Source organism: Rhineura floridana, chromosome 8 (assembly GCF_030035675.1).
Source record: "Rhineura floridana isolate rRhiFlo1 chromosome 8, rRhiFlo1.hap2, whole genome shotgun sequence".
NCBI lineage: Eukaryota > Metazoa > Chordata > Lepidosauria > Squamata > Rhineuridae > Rhineura > Rhineura floridana.
The window spans coordinates 80,507,036-80,534,142 of record NC_084487.1 but is presented as its reverse complement, the minus strand read 5'-3'; the positions used below and the strand labels follow the sequence as shown (position 1 = coordinate 80,534,142).

Genomic DNA, 27,107 nt, shown 5'->3' with positions numbered 1-27,107 from the left:
GGAAGCTGAAGAATGATTATTTTTTGTTCTCATTATAATTGATATTTGTGTTAAGACGATTTCTGTGAAATATCTTTAAATTGAACGAATTGTCGATCTTACTTTGATTACCACAGAACAGGAGCATTCAGTAAGGATGGGTGCTGCTAAACGCCTAGACTCCCAACAATAGACTTGCCACTTAACTGGAGAGGGAGAGGGCGAAACAGCAGGGTGGTCGGTCCTGTGCCGGGTGCATTGGTGGAGCTAATGCAGCACTTACGCTGATTGGCTCCCATAGCACCAACCACCTTGCCTCTCCTGGTAAACACCAGCAACTCTGCTGCTGGGAGGACATGCATGCAGTGGCACCTCCCTCACTGACCACTCCTGTCATAAAAGTTAGATTCCTTTTGGCAAGTACAGTAAACTATGCCTGACATGAGAAGATGTATAAAGTTCCTGAAAGGAAAAGACAGGTTAGAAATAGAAATATAAAGGCCGAAGTAGAGGTATTGAGGAAATTCTAAGTAGAGGTGATGGGGACTGTGATGCTCCTGTTATATTTGTATAGTATTTATGGTAAGTGCGCGTTTTGTAGTGTAAATGAGGTAAGTAGCGTGAGTGAGAGGGGGAAGTGAATGGGTTGGAATGTTGAGTTGTGATTGGCTAAGCGGTTGGGTGGTTGAAGGTATAAATGAGAGAATGACAGTTGGAGAGGGGTTAGTTGGTTTGCTGTTGGTTCTGGGTTTTGGAGGGTGGATTTGTGTTTAGGCGGGTAGGGAGGCAGGTTTTAGGACTAAGAGATATAAAGAGAAAACTATTATATGTAACTACACGCATGTTGACTGAACTTAAAAGTAATCATGTTTATTCCTTGAAACAAAGAGTTTTGGTTTAACAACACACCTGATCTTTGGCTGGGATATTACAGACCAGAAAGGTGAGCAGAGCAAATACCAAAGCTGGGAACAGTATCAATGGTAGCCGCGGTGAAGGGATAGCATAACAGCAGCAGGTATCCAAAACAACCCAGGGCTGTAATTTTTAAAGGCAGAAAGATATGGGGTGTGTGTGTGGCCTGTAAGTGCACCCAGACACTACGTAGCAATCTGTGGAGGAGACTAAGGCACAGTCTCAGGGCAGCATTGCGTTACAGAGTGTCAGGTGGTGGTGCCTAGTAGTGGGATTGTGAGAGACCTGTGCTGGGGCCAGTGTGAGAGATCCGAAACCAGACCCACAGTAGGGGTCTGATAGGGACACCCTAAGCTTTTGATGGAAAAACTGTGAAACATTTACTCTGAACAGTATAAAAATGCTGGGAGACTATTTACATTTTGTTGCTTCTGTATGTCAGGCCTTTGTTTATGCTTTCTGATAACTACTACTGATTTAAAACTAAAAGGGAATCTTATTAAAGTTTTTTTAAAAAAAGTAATTTAAAGATTTAAAATACTGTGCAGATGCTCCTAGATACTTTGCACACATCTTTGTGTTCAGCTCTCTTTTACTTTCTAGTGTCTGTATATCTTAATTATAGAACAATGAAGGTCATTTCTATATAGTCAAGGCTGGCCCTGCTACTTGGCAGAGTGAGGTGGCTGCCTCAGGTAGCAAATGCTAGTGGGGAGAAAATGGGCAGATCTGTTGTCTCATGGCTTGCCCGGCACTCCTAAGCTAGTTTGCTGACCTCTGGAGTGATAGAAGATGCTGTCCAGTCACTAGCATTGAACTAAGATTCAGTTTACTGTACATGGGAGTGGGGGGGTTATCTTGTCCTTTGCCTTAGGCAGCAAAAATGTTGGGCCAGCCCCATTGATAGTCTTCTGGTGGCCATTGTTTTGGAATTTGGATTTGGCATAGCAACCTTGTAAGTTCCTGACTGGCCTCAGTGTGTTCTACCAATCCAAGAGTGCCATTCTTCTCTCAGAATCTTCAGAAACTGGCACCTCCTGCAGTAGAATCACATACAGATGTGTTGTTTTGGCTGTTGGCTTGCATTTGTGGTCCTGTAGAAGCTATGTGTGGCAAAAATACAGTACAGAATCTTGTAGCAGCGTAAGGGCTAGCACATTTATTGTGGCATAAGATTTTATGCTTTTTTTCCCCTGCAAGAGACTAACACAGCTACCCCTCTAGAAATGCTTGTGCTAAAGTCTGATGTGTAAAAAGCAAGAAATGTGCCCTGCCCAAAACCAATGAATCATTTTGACAAAGCTGCCAGCCATTGTCCCAAGCATGCTTAGTCAATGCCTAATTAAGAAGCAATGTTAATATTCTTTGTTATATTTTAATCAGAGAAGCTACAATATGCTAAATAATATTTCTTCAAAATGCTATTTTAAACAATTGTGGCCTGCTTTCTAGCTTTTAATAGGCAGTAGGATTGTTAGTTTCCCTGGAAGAAGAGTACTGGCTCGGATGCCCACATCTCAATGTTTAGATTTCTGAGCAGGGCTGAAGCTCTCCCTACATGTGTTGACCTGTTTCACTAGACAGGAGGTAATTGTAAGTGAAGTTTGGAGCACATGAGTGGCTACAGCAGTTATGATGAAAGGTTCACCTCTCTCTTGCTACATCTGGCTAATTCATTTAAGTGAGCGAAGGAAGCCAAAAACATGACATTCATTTACAGCTGTAATGCAATGATATATATTTCTATTCTTGACAGCTGCATCTAGGGAATAATATTCGTTGAAAAATCACCTTGCATATATTTTGTATTTTACACGTTTTTCCCTTTGCTTGAGGGTTTTTTTAAAATTACACTCTTGCAAAGTAGATGATGTAGCAATTTTTAAAGTTTTCCAGCAGAGAGCAGCCTGTTCTAAAATGTCTTTTTTACTTATTCACATTGTTACAGAGTGAAGAAATTCCTGAGGGGTTTTTTTGTGTGTGTTATGAACACATAAACAATAAATAACTTGATTTTTAAATTTAAAATGGTATCTATGAACATTGTAGATTGATTGGTTTGTGCAATGCTATTTATATACCAGCAAAAATGTTTTTGCACATTCCCCCAAATCAGGGAAAGTGAAACTTCTTTCATTCATTTGTTCTATTCTTTCTTGTGCAGCCAAACTCAAAGAACAGCACCAGCACCGAGGTGTTTTCTTTATTCATATCAATAGGACATTAACATCAACTCTTAATTTAGACAGTTAAAAATCAATTGCTTCTTAACATTTAACACTCTCCCTCATCCCACCCTGTATCCTTGTCATGCTGGAAGAATCCGTTAAACTTGGACTCATCTTGCCCCATATGCTTCAAGCCAGTTCAGTGATCTATGAAGAAACAAGAGACTCTCTCTCTCTCTCTCTCTCTCTCTCTCTCTCTCTCTCTCTCTCTCTCACTCACTCACTCACTCACTCTCTGCTTTCACTACTTCCAATAACTTTCACTGTAAATCAGACAAGTAATAACTTGCGTGTCACTCCATATCCTTCTGTACCATTCAGAAAGTATAGCATTATTGTCTAAATTTATTAGAGATTTATAATGAACAACAAATGAGTTTATTGAAAGCTGGATTTATTTGCAGTGTTTTGGAAGAGTGAGCTTCAGGATAATGTTTGACCATATCGCTCCTTTTCTTTATTGTAAGGATTCACTTTTTCTTTTCTTTTTGGTATTTATGGACAATACTAATCTGGCCCCAATCTCTCCCAAGTCATAAAGATGCAACTTCTCTTTGCTTTTATAAAAGGCCTAGGGCTTTTTTTTTTGCCAGAGGGCCACTTTGATAAAGAAGTGATGGGGAGAGGAACAAAGCCCTATGTTTTGCCCCCAAATCTCACTGTCACAGATGCTGCTGACCTATACCATTCTTTTCTGCCTGAGGCTGGCAATAGGGAGACCAGATGGCACTACCCAAGGGATGCCAATTGCTGATGCCTTAGCATCATAGTCTATCAACTTGTTGTTCTTAAGTGCTGTAAGCAAGATTACCAGTTTTCTATCAAATCTGAGCTCTTATTCATGTTAGGTACTTATAATAATTTCCATGGTGGAAGTTGATAGATGTCTGTAGCTATAATAATAGGAATTTACTTTCAAATAGGTCCAATTAGCAGTCAGGTTTTGCTTCAGCAATAGTTCTGAGTATCACAGGGAAAAACAAAGTTGAAGAGATTGTGGAGATAGGTGTAGGATTTAGAGTAGCTGCTTCTGTTTTTCCATATGCTAGATCCAACACTTTTTTTTCAGTTAGAACAGTACTAGTGTGAGCCAAAACATTTCTCCATCTCAGCATTCCACTTAGTAGTATAGCTTTTGGCTGCCTCTCATTGAGGCCATACATTGAAACATTAAATTAAGTAGAAGCAGTATTATTTTGATTTGTTATGCTTGCATTGGGCAGCTAACAGTACTGGTAGTGTATATTCATCCTAAAACCCTCTTTGTACATGTTTGCAGCCTTTATTGCACTAGTGTTATCAGGAATGAAAATGCTCTGTTCTCTGGGCACATATATTTTAGCCACTCTGAGAATTAACAGATGACATTTATAGGAAAGCTTTGTCCTATAGCATCCATGCCATTAATAGCATCAGTGTTAAAATGAGAGATTTCTGCAAGCCCAAGACTATAGTATTGTGGATTGTGCTATTTAAACTACAGAGTCTTTACTTCAATGATGAATTATAGCATTGCATTCTGTAGAGTGGAGTTTGCCACACATTCCTTTCTATAAGACATTTACTGTCAAAGCTATGAACATTCTGGACCAAAATAAATAAATGTAAAAATCTGCATCAACAAAAGCAAAATTATATAACGTGTAAATTATATAGATTTGCTCATCCATATTACTAGCACCACACATACTTGTTCTGGCTTAACCTCGGTTGTGTACAATAAACTCTGTTTCCATAACTTGCTCCTTTCTCAAGAAAAGCATTCTGTCTCTTGGGCCAAACATGCTAAACATTTACCCCAAAATGTTAAGATTAATTTTGATAAAATCTTATGAGCATTGCTCTGTAATGCAACAAAAGATGTTCCTAGACAATGATAGCTTGACTACTGTAGTCCATGTGTTGGTAGCCTTATGGCTGGATTACTGCAATGCACTCTGTGGGGCTGCCCTTGGACCTGGTTCAGAAGCTCTAGCTGATGCAGAATGTGGTGGCCAGTTTGCTGATGGGAGCTCATGGCTGACAACATGTGATACCATTGTTAAAACATCTGCACTGGCTGCCCATCTACTATCGAGCCAGGTTCAGGGTCCTTGTATTGATTTGCAAAACCCGGGACAATTTAGGTCTAGGGACCTTAGAATGCCTGAATTCCTATATTCCAGCTTGATCACTGAGATAATCTGCAGGAGCATCATTGATCATTCCTCGAGTTGGCGAGGCTTATATGACAACAATGAGAATCCTTTAGTGTCATCAATCCAGTCCTGTGGAATGCTGTGCCAATAGAGATTCATCTGGCACCTTCTGTTGTGACTTTTGAATGCCTGCTGAAAACCTTTCTATATCACCAGGCTTATGCACGTCAGTGATTTTTTATTTTAAATTTTTATGTGATTTTACAATATATGTTGCAAACCACTTTGATATTTTTATGAATAGCGGTATATAAATACTTTTATGAATAAAATAAATATAAAAAACACCTCTATGACTTAAGGAACTTCATGCCTTTTTGAAAAATGAAATGGACTGCCTTCAAGTCAATTCTGACTTATGGGCGACCCTATGAATAGGGTTTTCATGGTAAGCGGTATTCAGAGGGGGTTTATCATTGCCTTCCTCTGAGGCTGAGAGACAGTGACTGGCCCAAGGTCACCCAGTGAGCTTCACACCTGTGTGGGGATTCAAACCCTTGTCTCCCAGGTCATAGTCCAGCACCTTAACCACTACACCACACTGGCTCCCTTCAAGCCTTTTTACAGTGCACAAAATTTGTTCATTCTTATTATTTCTTTCTGTAGTGTTATTGTTCATTTCTAATATTTTTCTTTATTTTTCAGCAAGCAAGCTGCTTTTTCCAAGTTTTGTAAATCTGGGTCTGTAGCATTTGGAACCACTGTTTAAATTATTATTTATATAGCATCATCAGTATCCATGGTGCTTTATAGAGAACAATAGGACAGGTTGATGTCCTCAGTTCAAAAAACAATACATTACATTTAAAAATCCAACAAAACTGCTAGACTATGACGCTAACCACCGCTTCATGTGCACACACTCTCACGCTGCATCTCACTTAAGACTACATGCTCAAATATTAGTTTTGATTGGCGCAAGCCAGCTTTAATTAGTGTGGCTGTGAGTTAAAAGCACACTTGCTTGTTTCTAGAGAATCCTTAATTTTGGTATTCAGTAATAGGCAAAAAACCTTGCAGTTTAAGAATGTACCTATAGTCCACAGATATTTCTATCAAACTTTAAAAAGCAGGGAAATTGGGCAGCTATAGTGAATGCACCAGGGGAGCAGGAGACCTGACCTCCTCTCTGAGATATTGTACTGTCCTACAAATTTGTCAAAATGCAAACACCATTTGGGTTGGTCTTTCACAGTCCAATCCACTTGCTGTGTAGCTTGGAAGAATTTGGTAACATGTGCCTCTGAGCATATGCTGAGTGGTGGCAATACGTGCCATCTCCAAAGATGGAGAATTATATTTTTGTATGTTTGTTAGTGTTCTTACTTTGCTTCTTTCCTGTGTTACTAATGTTTCTACAGAGAATCTAAACTAGAAAATTTTATTTCCCTCATTATTCGTCCTAGAAATCTGTGTCAAATTTATTTTTATTAATTTCAACGCCTTTTTATTGGCCAATGTCATGATGGTGAAGACAGCCTTTTGTACTTCAAATTGTTGGTTATGTTCTATTTCTATTTTGAGTGCATTAACAGTTGAATCTGAAACTGCAGTTTGATGTAAAATCAGACTGAATACATATGTTGCTCCTTCAGCAATGACTCTAGCTGTTGGAAAAAAGAGGATGCATGTTTTCATCCTGCTATGTTTAAACCACTTCATTTAAGGCAAGGTGGGCACGGTCAAAAACATACAGCTGTACTTCACTTTTTCACAGAAATAGAAACAAAAGAAAATGATTTACTGTGGGAAACTTCACTAAAATTGCAAAGTAAATCAGACATTTAAAGTGACCATCTGAACTACATCAACTGTCTTAATAGTGTTGTTTCCTCCCTGCTAAAACAAGATCAGCACAGCACATGTCTTCTTTCTATTATTATTTGGGCTGAGTGCAGGTGTTGCCACCACTCACCATCTGTGGGCTATAGGTACGTTCTTAAACCGCAAGGTTTTTTGCCTATTACTGAATTTCCCTGCTTTTTAATCTGGGAGGTAATAAATGGGATCCTGTACAAGCTTGTTGAGAATGGATTGATCATTTGCATGCTTATTGAGTTCAGTGGGATTTACTCCCCTGCAGTCATGCTTAGGATAGGGGAAACTGACCACAGGGGATGGGGAGGGCAGGAGGAGGAAGAGGAGGAGGGAGGGGAGGAAAGGCAGAGGGGAGGACTGGGATTGGAGCAGGCAGGAGGGAGAGGGGAGGAGGACAGGTTTGATCATTTGCATGTTTATTGAGTTCAGTGTGATTTACTCCAGTGTAATCATGCTTAGGATAGGTAAAACTGACCGGGGAGAGGGAGGGAGGGCTGGAGCGGGCAGGGGAAGAGGAAGGGAGAGGAAGGAGGGAGAAAGCAGTTCTGATCATTTGCATGCTTATTGAGTTCAATGGGATTTACTCCTATGCAATCATGGTTAGAATAGGAAAAACTGACCATGGGGGAGGCAGGGGAAGGGGGAGGAGCGTATTGGAGAGGGGCAAAGGAAGGGGGAGGGGAGGGCAGGTTTAATCATTTGCATGGTTATAGAGCTTAATGATATTTACTTCCGTGCAGTCATGCTTAAGATAGGTAAAACTGACCATGGGGAGGAGGAAGGGGAGGGGGAGGAGGAGGAAGGGAAAGGAGGGAATTGGAAGGGGAGGGGGAGGGGCAAAGGAAGGGGCAAGAGGGAGGGGATAGGAGGTAGAAGGGAGGGTGGGTTTGATCTAGGGTTGCCAAGCTCAGGGCCTGAGAATGATTCTGTATCTTTAAGAGAAGAGAAAATTCAGCCAGGTGCAGGTTTTCTTGCAACAATGTAATGGGAAAAACCACAAGGTGAAATTCTCCCTCCCCCTGCACAACTTTTGAAGATATAGAAGACCTCTTGGAGGCTGGGCCTGGCAACCCTAGTTTGATCATTTGCATACTTTCTGAGTTCAGTGGGATTTATTTCTGTGCAATCATGTTTGAAAATGTAAATGGATTGCCTTCAAGTCGACTGAACTTATGGCGACCCTTTGAATAGGGTTTTCATGGTAAGCAGTATTCAGAGGTGGTTTACCACTGCCTTCCTCTGAGGCTGAGAGGCAGTGACTGGCCCAAGGTCACCCAGTGAGCTTCATGGTTGTGTGGGGATTTGAACCCTTGTCTCCCAGGTCCTAGTCCAACACTGACCCTGGGGAGGGGAGGAGATTGGGTGGGTAGGCACTGGTCAAAGGGGAAAATCATTTCCTTTCCAAAAGGAAAACATTGTGAACAGTATCACTGCTTTTCAGCGTTTCCCTCACCTTTTTTTATTCTACAGCAGGCACATGTAGCCTCCCACCCAAATTTAAACCAAAGCTGCCCCTGGCCACATCCACACCAGGCCTTTATTTCAGTTTGAACAGTCATGGCTTCTCTCAAAGAATCCTGGGAAGTGTAGTTAATGAAGGGTGCTGAGAGTTGCTAGGAGACGCCCTGTTCCCCTCACAGACCTTCAATCAGAGTGGCTGACTGTTAAACCAGTCTGGCCACTGAAGCTCTGTCAGTGGAATAGCAGTCTCCTCTCAGCACCCTGCACAAACTACATTTCCCAGGATTCTCTGAGGGAAGCCATGACTGTTGCAAGTGAAATCAAAGTCTGGTGTGGGTGTGGCCCCCTGATTAGCCAGGCCCAGCAGCTGTGAGGCTTTTAGAACACTGACAGTTGGTTCTTACTGAGCTTTCAGCCAAAATTTCTTAAATTCATTAAAAATCAGCCAGGCATTTTTTAAACTTTTAAACTGCAGAAGATGAAGGTCAGAGTATGGGGCAAGGTCAGTATTAGGATTACAGGTACTCTGTGAACATGGCTGATTTTTAATGAATTTCAACAGATTATGAGACCTCTCAGGGGGAAAAGTCCAAAAGGGCTCTGGGGTTTTTTTCCTCTCTTTTTACACTTTGAACTGTATTCTCTCTGAGTGTTTTGTGTATCGTCATGAAAATTGAGAGGGTTGTTAAGCAAGCGTTTCTCAGTTCAGGATTATACGTTTTGTAAGGTTTTGTTTTGAAATGAGCTATGGGAAGCATCAGAATGGCATGGGGGTATTTTCAATTTAACATTGTGGAATGTGAAAAATCCACGCTGGCTATAGTATACAGCCACTCTTGTGGCTGTATAATAAAATATCGAAGATGGTATTTTTCTAACAAAAGTGGGACCATAAGTTAAAATAATCTTTCAGTATTTGATTATGCATCTACTTTGATGTTTGGAAATATGAATGTGTGTGTATGTAGAAATATATAGGAATGTAAATGTATTTAACTTTTATTAGTTAAATTTAAGTAACTTCCGCTTGCACAATGGAACTTCTGCCTCCTCTGCAGTCTCCCTTGTACCATCAAATTCTGGTCCAGAGGGTTGGGCTAGTGGCATGCTGCTCACACAGGGCTGGATACAGCCCTAACATTTTAACCTAGTGACATCCCTAAATTTATCAAAATATGAATTCAATGAATTACTGAAACAGAAAACTGAAAAATTACTCAAATATCACTTGCCGAAGCAAAATTCAGAAGTATTATTGCTTCTGTTTCTGTATGAGAGTAGACTTTAGGGATATCAATCACTGATGCAAACGCAGAGACAGTTAAAATACAGTTTCCTTAATGCCACAGCATAAATGGGTAACTACTTCCACTGTAATCTAGTTTTGTTTTAGAAGCAGGAAGTATGTAGGAGCTTTATATATGAGTATTAGATACATATCATTTATATATTTTTAAAAGGGGATATAAAAGATTTATATGCAATAGTTTATTGTAAAGACTGCTTCTGTGTTTTATAAAGCAACCACTGAACACTGTAGTTAAATCCCTAAATAGTTGAATGATTGAATGATTGCTTGCAATTAGTTTAAATTATTATATTTGCATATGGACATGATAATGTTTGCATGCTAAAAAAGTTCTTTTTAATCATGAGATCAGACTGTTGGATCATGCAGCGTTTAGCTATTCGCTTCTCTAGTGTCAATTGTTCATACTCCCTTCAGAGGTACACATATTACGGCTGGCTGAGGTAACCAACCGAAATTTGTAGTTACCCCTCCATCCAAGGGTGGGATCTTGTCCCTGAATTTCTGCTGCACTTTCAAACTCAACGTATTATCAGGCACAATTTCCTTGCCCATCTCCAACCTTTAGTGGAGGACTGGACCTCTTACCTAATTTATCAGAGAAGGTCATGCTCTCTCAATTCCAGACAGTCTTGAATGATAACTGATAATTTGGGTATGTCCCAGCCCAGGTTTAGAACAGAAACAGTTTCAGTATCTTGGCACATGATGTACACTGGGAAATTAATTGGGATTAGGGTACCCTAAGGTTCCACAGTGTTCCCCATGTTAAACATCTACACAAAACCACTAGCAGAAGATATCCAGAGATTTTGGCTGAAATGTCATCAGTTGCATGTCATCCACATACTCTACCTCTCTTCCAGGGAGGCGGTGAAAACCCTGAACAGGTGTCTAGGGATAGCTGTAGGATCAACAAGGGCAAACATGCTGAAGTTCAATCTGGATCCGGTTAGACAGAAGTATTGTAGGTTTAATGCCTGTCTAGATAGAGGTTTGCAAACTTGATTTTGGATGGGATTGCACTCCCCCTGAAAACCCAAGTTTGCAATTTGGGGGTTCTCCTGGAATCAGTACTTTCTAAGGTGGAATAGCTTGGAAAAGTTACTTTTTTTGAACTACAACTCCCATCAGCCCCAGCCAGCATGGCCACTGGATTGGGCTGATGGGAGTTGTAGTTCAAAAAAGTAACTTTTCCAAGCTCTGGAAAGGAGTGGTTTTTACCAGCTTAGCCTGGTTCACCAGTTATGACCCTACCTCAGTTTCCATGCCCTGATTTACATTCAGATTAGACAAGTGTAATGTGCTCTACATGTAGCTGTCTTTAAAGACAGTTTGGAATTGTCAGCTGGGATAGAATGCAACTGCAGGCATGCTGGTGGAGGCCAAACACAGATACTGTACCAGCTGTATTAGAAGTCTGTATTTCTGGGCTCAATTTAAAATACTGGTATTGACTTTTAAAGCCCTGAATGGTTTGAGACCATGTTGTGTGAAGGACTGCCTGCACCAGAATGAACCTGCCCTGCCCTCAACTTTGGCCTCTCTGGCCTGCCTGCAGGCTTGCTGTCACGATCCATCAGACTCGGAGGCACTAGATAGTATGCCTTATCCATTGAGATTCCAGATATATGGAGTACTCTCTCCCAAAAAAGGTATATACATGTTATCATTGTTTTTAAATAGACATTAAAACTTACTTTTTTCAGTCTGCATTCTGTTAAGTGCTGCAAGTTAGGTTTTCAAAGGTAGCTGTTTTTAGCTTTTGTGATGTTACTGCTTTATTTCTATTTTTGAAATTGCTTCATGGTTTTAGTTATCTTTTGTAAAACTTGGGAGAATTTTCACCTGAAAGGCAGCATATAAGTACTTCACCTAACCCGAAATTTAAAGTGGAGTGAGCGGAATTGAAGGCCAAGGGTTCAATTCACCAGGAATGTTTGTAACACAAATGCAAAATGGCTATAGTTTACATTGGAGCTCAGCCGTTATTTCAGTGAGGGTTGTGCAGGAGAAGTTCCTGTAGAATTGTGCCAGAGCCAATAAATGAAAAAAAATAATTGGACGTCAAGAATGCACACCATGACATTCGCTGTATTGGACAATTGTAATGTGTTCTCTGTGAGGCTGCTTCTTATGTGTTCTGAAACCACAACTGGTGCAGAAAGTAGCTGCAAACCGTTTGACTAGGGCTGCCCAGAGAAATCGTGTTACATCAGTTTTGGAAATATGCACTATACATTTCCAAACTCAATTTAGAGGTGCTAGTTCAAACCTTTAAGTGCTGTGCTTGAATTACAGGGGTCTATTTTTTGTCAATTTTCCTTGGCTATGGTTTCCAGAAGGCTGTCAGGTGGGATCATGATTTGGCAAAAATTGAGGGTGATTGGGGGAGGGTCTTTTGGGACCCACTAATTTTTTCCTGTAACTTGAGCACTGCCTAAATTAGTATTTCCCAACTTGGTATCCTCCAGATGGTTTCGACTACAACTCCCATCAGCCCTAGCCAGCACAGCCTCTGGAAAAGCCTGGCCTCGCCAGCACAGCAGCAGACTGAGGAAGACTGACAATTTGGGTCCATGGTCTCTAACTAGGATCAGCTTGTCCATGACATTTCCTCACATGGGCTTTCTCTGTTCAGAGAGTGTATTGCTCGGTTCATGGAGGCAGAATGAGAGCAGTTAGATTTCAGATCTTTGTGGTGGCATTTCTCTCTCCAGAGAAGTGTACCTGGCAAGCTCTCTTACAAGCTTCTGCAAATTAGCCCAGATCTTCCTTTTTAGGAAGCTACAATGGCTGGATTGTAATTTTGACTATATTAAGACTATTTATTTATTTATTTATTTATTTATTTTACAAATCTACTTGCTGTCCATTTTGTTTTTAGTATACTTTGAATTCTTGTTTTAAGCTGCTTTTTCCCCCTCTTTTCTATGCTGCTGCAAAACTGAATAAAATAAAATGAAGACATATTCACTGTGTGAAAACAGGATACGAGAGTACTAATGTTGCTACAAATATTAGTAATTGTATATATGATGCAGGAACATATTACAGTAGGGCCCCGCTTTTCGGCATCCCGTTTCTAGGCGTTCTGCTAATATGGCAGCAGCCCAGCAGGGAGCAAGAGCACCCTGCCCTGGAGCGGGAGACGGGGAAGCTTCTTGGTGCTGGCTGCGGTGGCGCTCTCTGCGTCGGCCCTGGACCAGGACACCCTGAGCCAGCCGGAAGAGAAGGAGGAGAAAGAAGCAGCTGGCTGGAGACTCTCAGCACCAGCCTTCCTCCCGGCCTGCAGCAAGGGTGAAGTGGGCCAGGCCAGAGAGGCAAGGCTGTGCCAGGAGGCACTGGAACCCTTGGCCTCCAGCAGCCCCCGCAGAGCGGCTGCGGCACACCATCCAGGGCCGAGATGCCCTTCATGGAGCTGGAGACGAGCCTCACGGCTGCCATGTGACCTGCCCACCAAGCTGTGTGTGGCAGTGGGGGGCATCTTGCGGCAATTTTTGCTTTTCGGCGGGGGTCTGGAACCTAACCCACCATGTGAGTGGGGCCCTACTGTACTCTCTTTGCTTTACTTAAACACAGTAATATTGCGTGGGATTGTGAAGTGACTGACTAGACTGGAAATAGCAAAGCAGCATACTTTGGATCAGAGAGATTAAATTCATTATAGCAGAGAAAGCTCTAAAGGTGCCTGATCAACTTCTGTCTCTGATGATAAGGATGTTTGGTCTTCCTAAATGGAAGACTTCTTTAGAATTCCACATATACCACTCTGAGCATGGATGGGGACAAATAGAATTAATCTTTAAAACAAATTTGCTTCAGCTATGAAATTACCATTTTGAAAAAATTGATAAAGATTTCACTTTGTACAAGTAGAAAATAATACTCTTAAAATGTATGCTACATGGTGCTGTTCTTAAATGTAGAATGTGGTAGCCTTTTGGTGAGAATAGTTCTCTGAGAGCCCATTTTACATGAGCTAGAGTGTGTACTGCATCCCTCTGGACATAATTAAAAGTGTAGCCTTTGCCTTAGAAAGTCCTTGGGCCTCAAGAAACTACTTTTCCCTTGGACACACAGTATCTTTTTGATCTGAAGAGCCTGATCCTATGCACATTTATTTGGCAGTCAGTCCCACTGAGTTTAGTAGGGCACACTCCTTGTTAAGTGCACGAATGGTTGCAACCTAAAGCACTTCCAGAAATTGTGAAATCCCTTTCTGTTGGAAAGGCTATTGTTCCAATCTAAACTCTTGGAAGGGTAAATACAGTGATCCAGTTCCGATATGTCATCTTGATCCTCTAAAGCATGGTTTGAGGGACTGGAAATGTTCCATATGCCTGAGTACTGTTTCTTATTCACTTTGTCACCTTCTTCCTCTCTTTCATAGTAGGCTTTTCCTTCATTTCTGGGCTTGCTGTAACCATGGTCTGTTTTTCTGTTGGAATTGGGTAAAATGTAGTGATTGTTATCCTCCAAACTATGATCCATGGTCTCAAGTGGATTTACAAACCATAACTTGGCAGTAGTATAGCTGTTTGAATGGGACATCATGGCATGCTGTGGTCAGCGAATATGAGGAAATGAATGAGGGAATCGGTGCAAAAGAGAATAGAAGGAAGCTTGTGGGTTGTTGCTAATTTTTCAAACAATGATTTTGATGATCATCTGAGTTAAACCTTAGTTTTTTGCTGACTTGGTTTGTTTGGCAATCTTTTGAAATACCTTAAATTAAAATTAGGGCACTGATCTTGGTCCTCCTAGATAATTAACTGTGTGCAATGAGATCAAACATTGATTTAAGCCGGTGAAGACAGGGGATGGGGATTAACACCGAAGCTTTTGACCAAGTCTGTGACTGATTCCATTGAATATATATTTAGTTTTGTTTTTGTTTTTTCTTTATTTGCAAATGTTTAATAGTCAGATTGAAGATATGCAATGCCGTGAAAATGTACCGGAATAGGATAACCTATATAAAATATTTGTATATTTTTTTTAAAAACAATTGGCTTGGATTTCAACCCAAAATCTAATAGTCTAGATCAGGGGTTCCCAAATTGTTGCCCATGGACCACTAGTTTTCTGCAAGCTTTATTCAGGTAGTTCATGGCATGTCTGCATTAAATATGCATATTGATTTTCAGTTGTATTGTCTTTTTATTGCTTCTTTTATTTCTTATATTGTGTATTATTGTATTATGGTTGGAATTGCATGGAATACAATACAAGAAACAAAAGAAGCAATAAAAAGACAATTAAAATTTATACAGCATTGAGCGCAGTGCGTGAAAATGGCTAAAACAATCAGAAAAATCATTAAGTGGTCCACAAAGACTGCTGGCAATTTTCAAGTGATCTGTGTGTGTGGGAGTTTGGCACTGGTCTAGATCTAGCCCACATTAATTCAGTTTATTTAACTAGAACTCTTAATTTAAAAAAAAAGTTTCATCCAGGTTCTAAATTAAAGCAATTTATAGTTTCTTTAGCATTGTATAATTGTACAGTATGAAGTTCTACACAGTGAAAAATCCTTGCTCTTCATTTCAGTTATCTAGAAAAATACGAGAAAGTACATCACTTTGGAGAGGATGATGATGAGGTACAACCAGGCAATCCAAAGCCTCAACTTCCTATAGGTGCAATTCCATCTTCCTATAATTACCAGCAGCACAGCGTGTCAGGTAAATTTTGACAAACTAGTTAATGGTAGTACCATTTGTCTCCAATTTCTGTGGGAAGATTGGCCCAAAGATCCTATAGATGCATTATTATTAATGGTGTATTTTGCCTTTTATGAATAGATTTTCTTCGACAAAGTTATGGGCTATCTATGGACTTTAATTCGCCAAATGACTATAATAAATTGGTGCTGTCTCTGTTATCTGGACTCCCAAATGAAGTGGACTTTGCAATTAATGTGTGCACTCTTCTGTCAAATGAAAGCAAACATGTTATGCAGCTGGAAAAGGACTCCAAAATCATCACTTTATTGCTTGCTAATGCTGGAGTATTTGATGACAGTAAGTTTCTAATTTAAATAACCCTTTGAAGAGTAAATGTACTACTGTGTAGTGGAGCTCTCTTCTTTCTTCCTCTTTACCTTCGCATGCTCTGACTTTTCCTATCTTCTGTCCTGCCCATTACATAATCCTATACAAGGAGAGTCTTGCTGAATCAGAACGATGATGCAACATCCTTTTTCCAGCATTGGCCAGCCAGATGCTTCTGGGATGCCTACAGAAGGGCATGAAGGCAACAGCCTAACACCACTGTTTACCCTCCCAGTTGCTGGCATTCAGAGGAATATCACCCATGCATCTGAACATTCCATTTAGCTACCATGGCTAATTTCATTGATAGACCTGTCCTTCATATATGTGTCTAAACCTATTTAAAAAGCTATCTTAGGTAGAAACCATCATCAAATCTTCTGGCAGTGAACTTCATAAATCAATTATACATTGTGTGAAGAAGTGCTTTTATTTTGTTTGTCCTGAATCTACTACCAGTCAGTTTCATGGGGCTGTTCTAGCATGAGAGGGAGAAAACATTCTCCGTCCATTCTCTCCACACCATGTATAATTTTATAAATATCTATCGTGATCCTTTTTTTCCTGTGCTAAATAGTGTCAAACATTCAAGTCTTTACTTACAGGGCAGTTACCCTTGATCATTTTGGTTGCCCTTTCCTGCACCTTCTCCATCTGTGGGATGTTCTCTTTGAGATATGGTAATCAGAACAGTGCTCAGTAACCTAGATGTGTCCACATCATTGATTGTATATAATACTGTTATTCTAGGGGATGTTTCCTTTACAGTCCCTTTCTTAATAATCCCAGGGATTATTATTGTTGTTGTTGTTAATAATAACACTTTCTTTACTGTGACTTATTCAAATAGTCACTACATTTCTAAGAATGAAGGTGCGCAAGAGAGGTCTGTTACAAGAAGCCTAGGATGTAGAACCAGTACCTAGTACCAGTATTCCAATGACTTCATATACAAACCGGCTCCTGAACTGAGGGCTGTTGTGCATTGGTACTTGCAAGTCACTGGTGGGGTGATAAATCAAAGTTAAAGGTGACATTTTAACTTAAATGTTAAACATGTAATGTTAGAGTTAGAGGTGAAGATTCTATGACATCCAGTAAGCTGACCCAAGTTTTGTCTAATGCTTTTGTTTCCAGCAATGTTCTGCTGGGATCCATGAGATCTCATTGCTTCTGCAGGAAGCTATAGTACAAGTTTTTGTAATTTGTAGAACTTTTAACTTTACTTTCTTTAATCTTTCACAATAATCTGAATTCCATACTGGTTGGAATATTTCAAGCATGTCTTGCATTTCCTTGAAAAGTTTAACCATGTGTTTGTCAGTCTAGAGTAGACCAAGGACTGTGGCCAAATATTGCCCATGGTTTATGAAGACTGGGACTAACAAACTAGTTGGAGTTGTTGGCCCAAGATTTAGGTGAGAACCATTGCTGAAGAGAGATGCTTTTGAAACCATCAGCAAAAGGATAGTCAATGATGCAGCCATTGGCCACATTCGAACATCTTACTAGTTAAATGTGACAAGCATGAGCTGTTGCATTCCTTCTACCCTTCTTCTGTTGTGGCTACAAAAAGGAGTTAGGAAGCTTTCACTTCTGATTTAGATTAACTGCAGCTTGTTGTCTCTGAACCTCACAAAATTTGATTATGGATAATGTTTCATAAGTTATGAAGCTGGCTTGTTTAGTCCCGTTTAAACAAACCATAGTTAGAATTGATAATACTTTAGCGTCCTTTAACTGTGGCTAATGGAAATTGTAAGAAAAAGCTTCAAAACTTATCCTTGCAGTTGCACCAGAAAAGGAAAAAGGAGAGGAGGAACATGGGAGCCCAAGGCTTGCTGGGGCTCCTTCTTGCCTTACTAAACTATGGTTGAATGTGGTATATGAATATGGCCATCACGTTTTATTGAAATTGACTGCCATAAAGATCAGTATGCTGCCACCCAGTTTCCAGCCGAAGACATAATGAAGGTTTCCAGAGAGCTGTCTGCTTCAACGTAGTTGTATAATGTGATGTTCACTCCAAAAAGAGCACAGAAGATGCATTTTTGGTCACATTTGCCTAAAAATGTATTCCATAGCGCACCTTCATCTAGCTGACGTTCATTCTAGAGCTGATTTTAGGATTGGATTCTATATAGTTGCCTCTTATCAAACTTTGATCAGTGTAAGCAAATAAGCCATTTGTATGTAAGAATCCTTACTGTCCAGTTCCTAAAAATCACATATGCTGACAGAAGAGTACAGTCAAAAGGTTCAAGTGTGTAGGGACTTCCCATACTCTATGATAATGGGGGAACCACTCCATTCACATAGGTAGATTTCTTGTTGTGCACTTGGAACATTCGTTTGCTCAGAGAAGAGGATGAGCATTGGAACTCACTAAATCATTGCCTGTGAGTATCTCAAAAATTCAGTGAGCTGGAAAAGGTTTAGCCAATGCGGTTTTTAAATTTTAAAAGGAACAAAGATGCATAAGATTACATTTCTTTACATATGTTGTAGTATTTTGTATGTGGACAGATTTCTGGGTATCTGCATGCCGGTTTATTTTTTAAGTAGGTTTCTAATCTAATTGTTTGGTAGCCTGTAGACAAAAGACACCAGCATGGGGAGGGAAGGGATTATTTTTGCCTAAGGGCCTAAAGCAGTGTCCTTCCTGCACTCCCTGTTTGTTGCCCATTATTTCCTCAATATCCACTTGCCATACTAGTTGCTTCCAAGAAAATTCAACTTTGTGCAAGAACTCAAATATGAGATTCAGATCAAAGCAAGCAAAATGAGCAACCTTATGCAACTAAGCCAGTTTCTTTGAATATTATTTGCATAATGTGTTTTAAGCACAACATTGAATTTTCAGAGCGCATTAAGCTTGCTTCTTCAGTTGTAATCTGTAATACCTTAATCCAAGCAGAACACATCATTCAGCAAACAAAACTATGCTACTTCTGATAAACTGTAATATTGATGCTACAAATGTATATTGCAACTTAATTAGATTGGCTTGCCACAATACTGCAAAATTACTCTGTTCAAATTATATATAGACTTGTCAAAGGTGTTTATGGATCATTTTTAATTGTAACTTTAATGCTTTTTAACTCATAGCTTTAGGTTCATTTTCTACTGTGTTTGGTGAAGAATGGAAGGAGAAAACGGATAGAGATTTTGTTAAGGTAATTTTTAAAAATATAGTTCTAAAAACAGAATGTCAAAATATTTTTATGTGAGAGATCCCTACTCACTATTCAACAATGTAATTTTGGCACTTAAGCAATAGTCACAAAGATAGATTAATGGGAAGAACGTAAATATAGGAATGGAACAGATAGCAAGCACTCAGATTTCTCAAGTGAATAGGGGTGGAAGGATTGAAAGCTCACCCTCCCATAGTTGCTGGGGGAGGTGGTAATACAATGACTATTGAAGACTAGTATTGAGAAGCAGCATTTAGAATGTGTGAAGGTCATTAGTCAGCTCCATAGTAATAAATGTCTAGAAATGGATACTTGTACATATGACTTCAGTTGAGTTTCACACAACTGATTTTACGCACACGTCACCTTGTTTTCTGGGGTGTGCATTGTTTGTGATAATCTGTGTGTACTGCGCCTTGAGAAGATTGTTGTAGCACACCACAACTTAGTCTTCTGTGCAATATTTTTATCTGTGTTTGTGATAAACAGGTGATTACTGTGTCATGAACACTCTAATAACTGGGCTCACAAATGTGGCATTTCATACACACAGTTGATGTTAGCTGAGCTTTAATTTAAGAGTCCCAGGACATTAGTTTGCCCACTAGAGGGCATGATCAGCTATATTAATGGACAAGCAAGAACATTGGAGATAAAGCATCTTTTTTTGTGTTAATATGTAAGAATTAGTTCATCTTTTGCAACAAGCAGATAGCACTGGTAGATTGCGTTATGTATTATGGTGTTCTGATGAAAATAATGCAGAATATGACAAACACTTTCGTAACCAAATTTTAGGTACGTGAAATAATAAAAGTGAAATACATTTAAAATGTATTGTTTGTATCATTCATGTAGCTTAATTTCATTGGCAGACTTGTATAAAACAAAGGAGGACCTCTGTATCTGTGAAGTAAATGTAACTTTTCTGCCCAGATTTAACTTCTTAAGCACCAGTGAAAACTTTCCATACATCAATTTATTAGATCTTTCAGGCCATCAACTATTACTAATTTTAAAATAAATCTTTTTCACAGAGGAAAAAGCCAGAAGTGAAAAAAGGATTTATTATTATTATTAAAACTGGAGAAATGTAGATTTCTTTATAGCAAAACTGATAACATTCAGTAATTAGAAACAGTTTTATACCTCTTTGAAATACTCATTTTATGAAAATTTCTGTTTGAGAGGAGTGTCCAGTATTTTATTAAATTTCATCTAACAATGTACCACAGCACCACTTAAGACTGAGGGCATGTCCCTTCAATACAAATAGATGCTGATGGAATAGGACGCCTGTGTGTGCACCCCATATCTCCATCCAACCCACACCCTCCACTCCAGTAAAAAACACAAGCTTGCAGGGAATAGAATGGACAGAAATCTGGGAGGTGTGCACAGATCTCATACAACTGTTTGGTCACTGAATGGTTATGTGCTGATGCTGTTGAGTGGGAAAACAACTCTGCCTGTATCTTATAGAATCCCTCTACACATGGCTGCTGTGCCCCCATGGGAAAGAATTGTGTTCCATTCATTAACTGTTATATTATGGCCACAAATTGTTGTATCTAGATACGCATAAGGAAATGTACTAAATTATAATGTGTTCGACCTATTACATCCGTATCTGAGGAAAGATAATCCAAGAATGTCTCGTAGTTTAGTGATAGCAGAAATAGTACAGCTACAGTGTATTATGAGTTGTTTTATAAGAAGCTTGAATATATTCTAAGATCTTTTGTAAGTATTACAGTGTTTATTGTACAACAGTACAGTTAAAAATAAAATTACTTCATGGATGCCATTTAGTAACACTGCCTTAAATATATATATATTTTGATGTTTCATTTTTCTTTTATGTTAAGTTTTATAGTACTTCTTAACTGCTATATAGCTTTGTATTTAAAGGTGCATTAAGTTGTATTATTTCTACTACTGTACATTTGATAATTGATAGAGATTATACTTGCATAAGTTTGATTGTTACAGTTATATTTTATTTTCTTCCTTGGTTTTCAAATCAGTGGAACAGTGTTAAACTGTTCATTCTATGCTTCCATCCCAACCAAGTGTCAATTAGCAGCACTTTCTCGACATGATACTTACAGTGACAATAAATATGTTTCATTTAAAGATAGAACAAGAAATTGATAAGATTAAACATAAGCATATTAGAATAAAACTTTTAAAAGAGAACAGATGGTTTTGAATTTTGATATATACGTTGATGCCTTTTATTTTTGAAAATGAAATTGTGTTGAGTTAATGGTTGTATTGTGCTAAAATGGTATTATAGCATTGGCCATAAAAATTTAAAGCAGGAATGGGGAATCTCTGGCCTTCCAATTGTTGTTGTTGTTAGGACTCTTAACTCCCACCAGCCCTGGCAAGCCTGGCCAAAATCAGATGATGGGAGTCGTAGACCAAAAATTAGGTGTTTTTCTCACAGGTTCCCTATCCCTGATTTAAAGAAAATAGATGGGATACATTAAAATGAGCCTGCAAACATCTGATCTCAAAAATGTGGAATATTGGTTAATTAAAGAAAAGAACAGCAGGCAGAAGTTTTGGAAAAACATAATCACTGCACACCTGCTGAATATCTGTTATCAATTGAAGGCAAAATAGTACTTTGGGTTAGGAGTCTACAGTCCTGTTCTATCATTTTATCATGTCGTTTGCGCCATGACTAAGAGATTGTACTCACTGACATCTTTTTCCCTCCCATTATTACACAATTAATTTTTCCTAGACTGTTGACTTCTTAAAGGAATCTTTGCAATAAAAATCATGTTTGTGTTTTTTTGTTCAGTTTTGGAAGGATATTGTTGAAGATAATGAAGTACGTGACCTCATTTCCGACAGAAACAAATCTCAAGGTGAGTTACGGTGAATATATATTAGACTATATCTGGTGTATTTAGAGCAGAAACCATTAAAGTGAATACATTATCTTTTATAGATACTGCATCGGAAGACTGGATATGGGAGTCTTTATTTCATCCACCACGCAAGTTGGGCATTAATGATATAGAAGGACAACGGGTTCTCCAGATCGCAGTGATTTTGCGAAATCTTTCTTTTGAGGAGGGAAATGTTAAGCTGTTGGCAGCTAATCGCACCTGTCTTCGTTTCTTACTGCTCTCTGCTCACAGTCATTTTATTTCTCTAAGACAGTTGGGGCTTGACACATTAGGAAACATTGCTGCAGAGGTAAGAAACAAGCAAGAAAAAGGACTACATCTGAGTTAAATGACTTAAATCCCAAAATTGGAATGAGTTTAAACATTAAGTATTCTCATGTAAAAGGGAAACATTTGGGGACTGGGGATTTTCTAGACTTTTTCCTGTTGTATATTGTCTCTTCAAATATTTTCAAGAACATTAAGGATTGTAATCAACCAAGCCCTACTCAGAGTAGACCCATTGAAGTTAGTGAACCTCAGTCTTTTCTATTAACTTGGGTGGTTCTACACTGAGTAGGATTAGCACTGAATACCACCCTATGTTTTTCACAGAGATTTTTCGTTCTCTGAAAACTGTCTTTGTAACCCTTTATCCTTCATAGCCTGTACTTGCATTCTTATTTATAATATGGAGTGCCTCTTTTGGTTGGATAAACGTGTTAGACTTTATAGTATTACTTAATAGTATAGTATTACTGTTCTTTGTCTGGGACAAGATTAAACAATTAGATTTCTCCCAGCCACACCAAGAATGTAACCTGTCATTATAATAAAAAACCACAGATTGTCAATAATCATTTCACACAACTCAGGATTGAGTACTAGCTTATGCCCAGTATGCACTTAATGCAGTAAAAATTATGTGGCTGTCTTATACTTCCTTAGTGGGGCACTATACTCAGCTACTTCGATTTAGGAGTATGAAAGTAATTTCTTCAAATTATGAAACTGCCCTTTACGTTTAAGGCTTGTTTCATCTGTTATGTTTAAAACTATTGGCAGAACCTCCAATTTAATCCAAATCCAGAGTTCAATTAGCCATAAAGTATTTATTATTATTTTATTATTTATTTAATTTGTATCCCGCTCTTCTTCCCAGCAGGAGCCCAGAGTGGCAAACAAGGCACTAAAAACACTTTAAAACATCATAAAAACAAATCTTAAAATACATTAAGACAAAACAGTGTTAAAAACATTTAAAAAACTTTTTAAAGGGTTAAAAACATTATTAAAAACATATTAAGCAATTCAGACACAAACTGGGATAACTCTCAACTTAAAAGGCGTGTTGAAAAAGAAAAGTCTTCAAAAGGCGCTGAAAAGATAGCAGAGATGGGGCCTGCCTAATATTCAGAGGGAGGGAATTAATAAAGTAGTGTGGGCATGGCCTGACAGCAGAAACCTATACATGTTTACTCAAAAGAAAGTTCTTTTGTTTTCAGTGGGGTGTAGCGCCAGATATGTGCATATAAGATTGTAGCCTTGGGGAGCAATCCAAATGGAGTTTACGTCAGGCTGGGGTGAGTTGGATGTGGCAGACCCCCGGCTGAGCTGGCAGGCTCCTGGTGCCACCAGGCACTGCCAGCTGAAGCCCCTTGTCCCAACTAAGCCATGGCGGCGGCGGGAGCCCACCAGAGACAGACACCCCAGCAGATGGGAAGCTAGTAGTAGCTCTGAAAATGGGGTGTACCCGGGGTGTGATGGTGGGGACTTACGCAGCATCCAGATCCCCTTCAGAGTGCTCCTGCAGGTCCTGGTGTGCAGCTCACAATGAAGCCTACGTTCAGCCAGCCACCCGGTGTCTCCCAAGCAGCAAGTGGACACCACGGAGCTTCCCACCAGCGGCTCCACCACTGGCCCCCTCTCCTGCCAGCTACCCCTGAGTTGGATTGCTCTGCCTGGCTGCAATCCTGTGCACATTTACTTGGCAGTAAGTTTCATTGAAGTTAGTGAGACTTACTTCTATGTAAACATTAGTAGAATTGAGTTGCTAATTCCTTTCCTTTGAATTTTACGGATGAGGTTGAATTTAGTTATGCTGAAAAGAGTACAAATTAAATAAAGAACAGAAATTGTTTATCCACAGTATTGAAATGATATAGCATCCATTTGAAAATGTTTTCTGAATTGAAGTTGAAGTTTTTCTACTAATTTCAGTGATTATAAATATTATTGTATGAATAATTCACATCATTATAAATAATATCACTCAGGTTAATTTGTGCTTTCTTTCTTCTTCAGCTTCTGTTGGACCCTGTTGATTTCAAAACAACTCATCTAATGTTTCATACCGTTACAAAATGCTTAATGTCAAGGGATAGATTCTTAAAAATGAGGGGTAAGCTCTTAAATAACTATTACATCTGGTCTGAATAATTAGAAAATAAAAACATATGCCTCTAAATTTTTTTGTTTCTGTTTCAGGCATGGAAATCTTAGGTAATCTTTGTAAAGCTGAGGACAATGGCGTCTTAATTTGTGAATATGTAGATCAAGAATCTTACAAAGAAATCATCTGTCATCTCACTTTGCCTGATGTGCTACTTGTAATATCTGCTCTGGAAGTGCTGTATATGCTCACTGAAATGGGTGAAGTGGCCTGTACAAAGATAGCCAAAGTTGACAAAAGCATAGGTAAGTGAGCAATGTTTTAGAAGATTTAAATTAGCAATGTCGTTAGCTATATGCTCTCCAGTAAACAAGAGACAATATGATTCAGTGGATAAAGAGTTTGATTTAGATCACAGGGACCTAGGTTCAAGTTCCCATTTTGCCATGAACTCATTGTGCTTGTGGCCTTAGCCAAGTCCTGTTTCTCAGACACAATTCCCTATCTATAAAATTGGAGTTATAGTAACCTCCCTCATACATTTCCCCCCTAAAATTAAACACAATAAGGACTGTAAACTACTTCACAAATTTAAAAGTGCTGTGTAAAAGTAAAGTTGTAGCAATGGAGTTCTTCCTAATCTGCTCCAAAGAAATCCACATTTTTACCAAAGAAGGTCAAGTTCTTTGCACAAAACAAATTATGCAAATAGGTTATGTAAAGGTTTAATTTGTATGCTTTGTTTTGATATCAGTAGTTACATCATACAGCCACAAGAGTGGCTGTATGCTATAGCCAGCATGGATTTTTCACATTCCGCAGTGTTAAATTGAAAATAACCCCCCTGCCATTCTGCTGCTTCCCATAAGCTCATTTCAAAACAAAACCTTACAGAAGTTATAGTCCTGAACTCAGAAATGCTTGCTTAACAACCCTCTCAATTTTCATGGCAATAGACAAAACAGTCAGAGAGAATCGAGAGTTCAAAATGTAAAATGAGGGGGGAAATCTAGACCCCTGTTGGATTTTTTTTTGTCAGTGGTCTCATAATTTGTTGAAATTAATTAAAAATCAACCATGTTCACAGAGTACCTGTAATCCTATTACAGACCTTGACCCATACTCTGACCTTCATCTTCTGTAGTTTAAAAGTTTTAAAAATGCCTGTCTGATTTTTAATTAATTTAAGAAACTTAGCATTGGAGTCAATGATAAGTGCAGGCATGCTCAGTAAGAACCAACTGTCACAGCTGCTGGGCTTGCCTAATTGGGGGCCACACCCACACCAGACCTTCATTTCACTTGAGACAGTCATGGCTCCCCCCAAAGAATCCTGGGGAGTATAGTTTGTGAAGGGTGCTGAGAGTTATTAGGAGACAGTTATTAGGAGAACAACAGTGGCCAGAGTGGTTGAATAGTCAGCCCCTCTTCCGGGGATTGTAGCTCTGTGATGGGAATAGGGCGTCTCCTAGCAACTCTCAACACCCTTTGCAAACTACACTTCCCAGGATTCTTTGGGAGAAGCCACGACTCTCTAAAGTGAAATAAAGTTCTGGTGTGCATGTGGCCAGGGACAGCTTTGGTTTAAATTTGGGTGTGAGACTACATGTGCCTGCTGTAGAATAAAAAGATGGGGAAACACTGAAAAAGCATGATACTGTTCACAGTGTTTTCCTTTTGAAAAGAAAAGGGGCTTTCCCTCTGCCCAGTGCCCGCCCACCCAATCTCCTCCCCTCTCCCTTCCTCCCTATCCCTCCCCGTCTCTGTTCCTGCTCCCTTCTCCCCCAGGTCAGTTTCACCTATCCTAAGCATGATTGTACAGGAGTAAATCCCACTGAAATCAAAAAGCATGCAAATGACCAAACCTGCCCTCTCCTCCTCATCCCTACTATCCTCTCCCTTTTCACCTTCCCCTCCCCTTCCAATCCCCTTCCCTCTTCTTCTCCTGCCTTCCCTCTCCTGTCCCCTCCTCCTCCTCCCTATGGTCAGTTTTACCTATTCTAAGCATGATTGCACGGGAGTAAATCCCATTGAACTCAATAAGGATGCATATAATCAAGCTTGCCTTTCCCCTCCCCCTTTCTCCTCTCCCTTCCTCCTCCCCTCTTCCTTCTTCCTCCTTCCCTGTCCACTCCAGCCCTCCGTCCCTCCCTCTTCTCCTCCTCCCCCCCATGTCAGTTTCACCTATCCTAAGCATGATTGCAGGAGAAAAATCCCATTGAACTCAATAAGCATGCAAAGGTTCAATCCATTCTCAGCAAACTTGCACAGGATCCCATTTCTTACTTCCTGGATTAAAAAGCAGAGAAATTCACTAATAGGCAAAAAACTTTGTGGTTTAAGAACGTACCTATAGCCAACAGATATTTCTATCAAACTTTAAAAAGCAGGGAAATTGTTACCAAATTCTTCCAAGCTACACAGGAAGTTGATTGGACTGTGAAAGACCAACCCAAATTGTGTTTGCATTTTGACAAATTTGTAGGGTAGTACAATATCTCTGTGTCACTAGAAGCTAAAATGATGAAACTGAGGTTATCATACTTTGGACACATCATGAGAAGACATGATTGACTAGAAAAGACAATAATGCTGGGGAAAACAGCAGGGGATAGAAAAAGAGGAAGGCCAAACAAGAGATGGAT

At 39.4% G+C, this 27,107-nt stretch overlaps 1 protein-coding gene across 3 annotated transcripts in view; it reads left to right on the top strand.

Annotated features, from left to right (window-relative positions):
- ARID2 (AT-rich interaction domain 2) overlaps positions 1-27,107 on the top strand; it is a 143,619-nt gene that overhangs the window by 63,049 nt on the left and 53,463 nt on the right. For all 3 annotated transcript variants that reach the window (XM_061639890.1, XM_061639892.1, XM_061639891.1), the window contains 7 exons: positions 15,462-15,595; positions 15,716-15,934; positions 19,076-19,143; positions 21,980-22,046; positions 22,130-22,380; positions 24,375-24,471; positions 24,558-24,767. In XM_061639890.1, coding sequence (XP_061495874.1) covers positions 15,462-15,595; positions 15,716-15,934; positions 19,076-19,143; positions 21,980-22,046; positions 22,130-22,380; positions 24,375-24,471; positions 24,558-24,767 — 1,046 coding nt within the window. The remainder of the gene's footprint in view (positions 1-15,461; positions 15,596-15,715; positions 15,935-19,075; positions 19,144-21,979; positions 22,047-22,129; positions 22,381-24,374; positions 24,472-24,557; positions 24,768-27,107) is intronic.